This window comes from Fringilla coelebs (genome assembly GCF_963513975.1).
Source record: "Fringilla coelebs genome assembly, chromosome: 4".
Classification (NCBI taxonomy): Eukaryota; Metazoa; Chordata; class Aves; order Passeriformes; family Fringillidae; genus Fringilla; species Fringilla coelebs.
This window is the reverse complement of record NC_140032.1, coordinates 12,986,041-12,991,907: the sequence shown is the minus strand read 5'-3', so window position 1 is coordinate 12,991,907 and position 5,867 is coordinate 12,986,041. Positions and strand designations below refer to the sequence as shown.

The 5,867-nt window shown below is 41.8% G+C and overlaps 1 protein-coding gene across 1 annotated transcript; it reads right to left on the bottom strand.

Moving 5' to 3' along the window:
* Window positions 1-2,170: 2,170 nt before the first annotated feature.
* Window positions 2,171-4,208, bottom strand: CYTL1 (cytokine like 1; the record flags this gene model as incomplete). Its single annotated transcript, XM_084204740.1, has 4 exons — window positions 2,171-2,254; window positions 2,440-2,568; window positions 3,914-3,958; window positions 4,065-4,208. 4 exons carry the CDS (start codon window positions 4,206-4,208, stop codon window positions 2,171-2,173), a joined length of 402 nt encoding a protein of 133 aa, XP_084060866.1.
* Between the last annotated feature and the right edge of the window lie 1,659 nt (window positions 4,209-5,867).

Genomic DNA, 5,867 nt, shown 5'->3' with positions numbered 1-5,867 from the left:
TTGCAGGGCTCATCCATGGCTGGCTTTGTATAAAGATATGAAAAACAGAAGCTGTCATGTGGTTTTGGTACTTTTATGGAAGTGGATAGAACTTGATGTTATCCCAGCGCTGCTTGCTTCCCCAGGAGGGGTCTCACTCCCTGGTGAGAGGGAGCAAAAATTTGAATGTGGAGCCTCACAGCAAATGGTTCAACTCTACCTGTACTTCTTCTTGATCCAGGGATCCTGGATCTTGATCCTGCCAGTGCTTACACACTCCTTCTGTGGGTACCAGGCTACCTGCCAGCATGCCCCAATTGCAGAATATGGCTGTTGTGGAAGGAGTTTGCCTTGGGCATGTCCAGGTGATGCAGAAAAATAGGTATTGGTGTCCCTAGAGTGTGTTGGGTGCTGTACAGAGGCTGTTGGCTGGGAGAGAAGGGTTCTGAAAGGCAAATGATTTTCCTGGTGGTAGGACTGTCTGAGCTGTTGCATGTTTTTGAGTTCTGCCTGGTACTAGATTAGATTGCTGAGTCGCTACTGTCTCTGCCAGATGCTTGTAGAGACACTGGAGTGAAACCACTGTGGGCAGAATGGCTCATGTAAAAGATTAGTAGGGTTAGCACATGAGGACCTAATCTTCAAGAGGGAATTACAAAGTCTGATAGGCTCTTTCCTTGAATGTACGCTTAGAATTGAAACAAACTGGAAAGAAAAGCCCTCATTTACTTCTTCCCCCTGTACCTCTCCTGGGGTCAGATTTTCACCCTTTATCTATGACTGAAAGGCACAGTCAAATTTTCTATTGCTAAAACCAGACTAGTAGTTTCAACAAAACAAGGTGATTCCATAATGAAGAAAAAACCCTTTCCTGCCCATCCCCAACACTCTTTTTGCTTTGAATTAATCTTATTATTCTCTTATTTACATAACAGTTGTCGAACATGTTGATTTGTACCATTAGGATGCCAAGCAGAGGAGCTGTGATTGTTGTGCAAACACCCAGTTATGGAAGATGGGGCTTTTATAAAATGTGATGAGACCACTGACCAAGTCACCAGGGCTGGCAGTGCTGTAGATAAATGGTCAACAAATACTATTCTAGAGAGAGAGGAATTACTTGCACTGGGGGAAGGAAGGGTCTCTCTGAGGTAACAGCAGCTACTTCCAAGGATATGGGGAAGATATTTTCTATTCTTGACACCAAAGAGCTGTTGGTTGTGAAGGTCTCATGTGCTGCACATTCTGAAGACACCCATGACTTTGGAATTACTGTCTGGAAGTTTTATTAATCCTGCTGGCTCAGCTATATGGGTTATGTCTCAAAAACTGTCTGAAATTTTAATAGGCTTTCTGAGCCTCTGGCTCAGAATTTATCTCACAACCCAGAAATACCATTAAAAACAAATCACTAATTTCATCAAACAAATTGTTTCTAGTATAGAAAAATTCTACAAGTAGAAACTTACACATTGTCAAAGTATGCAGACACAACAAAGTTTGCATTGCTATGGAAACAAAGGTTATGCTGGGAAAAACAACTTGCAAGTGACTGTGAAAAGTAAGTTTATAAGAGTGACACCTTTCAGCTTGATCTTGAAAGACACACTGCAACACAAGCATCTTGGATTAGAAGATTGTTTTTATTTAGTTTTCCAGAGAGACATGTTCTTTCACCTCTATTCTCACAAATCTGACATCAAAAACTATCAAGATATATATATATGAGCTATACAGGCAGAGAAATCTGTCAGAACAGCATTACTCTTCTTCTATCAAACATTCTAAGAAAAAAAATATGGTCCCTTCCATGGCCATCTAATACAAGAAAAACAGCTAAGTCAAGAGAGAATATATATATGAGTCTAGTTATTCATAAAAGAGTAAAAATAAAAAATCTAGTTTTTGATGTTTAAACAAAACATACTTTATACATTTGGCTAAGCTGAAATATTGTACCTTGCCAAATGAGAAACTGCTCCCTAATGGTAGATTCCCCAGCAGCTCAGTAGGTATGCAAGGCATGCAATTCATTTCCTGCCAAGGCAGAGAAAAATGGGTAGGTCTGAGATTATATTGCTAGTGTGCTTGAAAAATATCTTAGTTGTTAATGTTATAGACTGCACATACATATTTTGACTTTTGGTCTCCTTGAAACTTTCCCAGGTATAACCTTTGGGTTAACTGTCTTTTAGCTCTCAGTGATGGAGTGTTCAATGGGAGGTGAAATAGGAATTTCCAGAGCATTACAGTCATCAGTGAGAAACACCAGGTCCTGGAGAAACATTAAAAAAAAAAAAAAAAAAAAGGAAAAAAAAAAAAAAGAAAAGTAAATAAGGAGGAAGGCAGAAGATAGCCCAGTGAGAAGCTTGGGATGGAGTTTTGGTGGTCAGGGGACAGTGTGGGGACAGGCAGGGCTGAAAGCAGGGACTCTGTCCCTGTTGATGCATCTTGACCTACCCTTCTGCAGTAGGAGATCAGGATGGTGTACAGGCTCCGGGCTTTTTCCTTCAGCTCATTCACCTCAACCACTCTGTCACAGCCAGGGTAGGCCACAAAGTCACGGAGTTTTGCCAACACACAGTAATTCTGCAAAGCACGCAAAAGAGGTCTGTGTAACCCTGCACAAACACAGATTTATGTCAAGCCCGCCACTTCCAAAATTCTTACTGCTGTGTGGGAACCTTGAATTCCTACCTCTGTGTACATGTAATCTATGCAACCTTTAGTCAGGCAAATTATTTGTCAGTATTTTATAACAAAGATGCTGGGTCCAAATAAGTGCTTGGAAAATTGCATATGTACAGGTTTAGTCTGCCAGCTAATTTCTCACATGCTTTAGGAGGCAGCAGCTCCAATACAGTCAAATCTGCTCCCACAGTAGGTGAGTATTCTACAGAAGAGGTGCACTCTCTCCCTTTTTAGAGAGCACATGATTTAGCAGACGAAGAGATTATCAAGATCTCACAGACTTGGTTCCTCTCTTCCTGTACAATAGCAGAAACCATGACCAGTCCTGTTTTTTTGAAGTAATTTTTACATCAAACTTTGTGTTATCAAAATAAAACACAGACAGCATGAATTTCACAATGTCCTTGTGAAGCAGGTAAATAAATATCCCAGCTTTTGTTTTAAAGTCAGGGAAACTGGGGCACTGGAATCATATTCCATGGTCTTTGCCATGATGTGAGACGCTGGCAGCTCTGGAACTGGGATCTAGAGAGTCCTGAATTACAAGCCTTGGTGTAGTTGCTTATGGAAAAATGTGTCAGAAATTTGTTTTGTCTGATATTTTCTATTTTAATCTATTCTATTGAACACTGGAAAAAGAAGCAAAACTTATCAAACACCCCACTGCAGAACACTAGGACACTAACTGTATGTGCAGGTTATTTTTTCTTAGCTGGGAGACAACTATTGCTTTTTTCTTCCCTCAGTATCACACTTCCATATCCTCAGGCACACTGTTTCTTTCTGTATTCAACAAGAGAAAAAGCCAGCAAGGTATTCCTGCTTTGCTTTTTATTGAAACTAGATGCCAAAAACCACTCAGGATATAAAATGATGTAGAGCTATTGAGTGAAGAAAGTTAATTCTATGTTTCTTCTTTTACACTATTACTCAAAGCTTTGTTGTACTTATTTAACTTCTGAAAAGGCTCTGTCACAGTAAATTAATTGTGCATATGGTAATAACTTAAAAAACATTGATTTCCTAATTTCAAAATTTTTAATCAAGTTAAATCTCAGGAAGTCCATTGGGATTTTAATCAGGTTCAAACTGAGACGATTTTTTTTTTCATCACTCATCTACCTAGTTAATTAAACTTTTAAAAATCCTTTTAAATCCCTCCTCTGGGGTATAATATTAAGAGTTATTCTTACTTTCCATCGCTTTCCCTGCACAACAGTAAGAAAGAAGAGCGCGGACTTACGTGTATGTCCAAGTACAGCCTGGGCAGCGTCCCCACGCACGCGTCCTGCGGGAAGGAGGAAAAGCTCGCTGCGATTTTGTTTGGAGAGAAATCTCTCTCACGAGTGGCAACCTGCAGTGCCTGTGCAGGAGCAGATTTTAGGTGGACTCACCACAGTCCTGGAGGTCTGCAGCTCCTGGAAGGACTCTGTGATTTCCTTGCTCAGGGACAGCACCCTGGAGTAGCAAGTCGGAGGGGCTGCGCTGGCTGGCAGGGCAGCAGAGAGCAGAGCAGCCAGCAGCAGCAGCATCTTCATCGCGGGCAGTTTGTCCAAAAGAGGAGGAAGGGAGGGGAAAAAAATCACTCCTGCTGGTTGGGTAGGTACTGCTGAGCATCAGTGAATAAGCTGGACAAATCAGCCCTCAATTAAATAGTCTCCTGCATGAACAGGAAGAAAAGTCTGGGGGTGGTCCGAGCAGCAGCTTACTGCCGTCTTAAATTTCCTGCCAGCCTGAGAGGCAGAGCTGCAAGAGCTTTCCTGCCCAGAGCAGGGAAAGAGGGAAGGAGGGTAACAAAAACAAACACCACTGGCTCTTTTCATTCCAGAAGGAAAACAGCCTGGTGAGCATCTCAAACAACAGAAATACGTGTAAGGAAAAGCACAGGGCTCTCAAAGTGTCATAGGCCCTCATCCTCTTCCCTGAACTGTGGGGCTACATAGGCTGCAGATAGAGAGAAATCCTTCTAAATAGGAAACTTCCCCAGCACAGGAAGGACATGGACCTGTTGCAGGGAGTCCAGAGGAGGCCATCAAGTTGACTGAAGGGATGGAGCAGCTCTCCTGTGAGGAAAGGCTAGCAGAATTGGAATTTTTCTGCCTGGAGAAGAGAAAACATCAGGGTGACCTAATTACAGCCTTCCAGTACTTGAAGGAAGCTTACAAGAAATATAGAGAGGAACTTTTTACAAGGACAGGTGACACGACAAGGAATGGCTTCAAACTGAAAAAGAGTAGATTTAGGCTGGATTCTTTCCTGTGGGGTTGGTGAGGCACTGGAACAGGTTGCCTCTAGAATTTGTGGAAGCCTCATCTGCAGAAGTGTTGAAGGCTGGGTCGGATTGCCTTCTGAGCAAGCAACCTGGTCTAGTGGAAAGTGTCCCCATCCTGACAGTGTGGTTGGAATGAGATGATTTTAAAAGCTACTTCCAAAACAAGCCATTCTATGATTCTATTGCTCACAATTTGTCAATCAAAACAGCAGTGTTTGTGATGGCTGCTTTATGTATTCATAGTCTCAAGCAAAGTGAATACATCTCTATATGGCTGTGATAAAGGTATATTTTGCTTTCTGGGTTGAATTTATGAGTCTTTGTTCTTTTATTAGATGCCAGACGGAGCTGAGAAATCCAGAAGCTGGGATACAGGCCTGGAGCTGAACATATGTTGTTTTATATGTTAATTGTACTGTAAATTGGAGATACCCTTGAATGAAGAACTGGTTATTTTGAAAGTTATGCCACCCCCCAAATTTTTAAATTCAGATTTTAATAACGTATTAAATAAAACAAAAATTATCTGATGAAGTACTGCAGTCCCCTGGCATTGCAGTACACCAGGAAGATTCATCTTAAGGTGGGAAAACTTGTTTTGGAGAAAATGACATACTCTATATGTTGCAGAGAACTCTGAGTTAAGTGCACCACAACACTTGGGAGAAACAGGAGAACAGGGCTGTATATTGCTGTCTTGTTATGCACTTCTTTGCCTTCTTAAAGAGCAGTTGGTTTAGTAACAGCATGTGCTCCTGAATTGTAAAGAGGTACATCCTTGGAGAGGAAAGAAAAGTTGGGAGTCCTGGTTGTGGGAATTTTAGGACTGCTGGATCCTATTTTCAGGAAGAGTTGCCTGGACAAGTCAGTGAAGAGGCCAGAGGGAGACAGGAAGCCTTTTGAGAGGGCCCCCAGCAGCAAGACC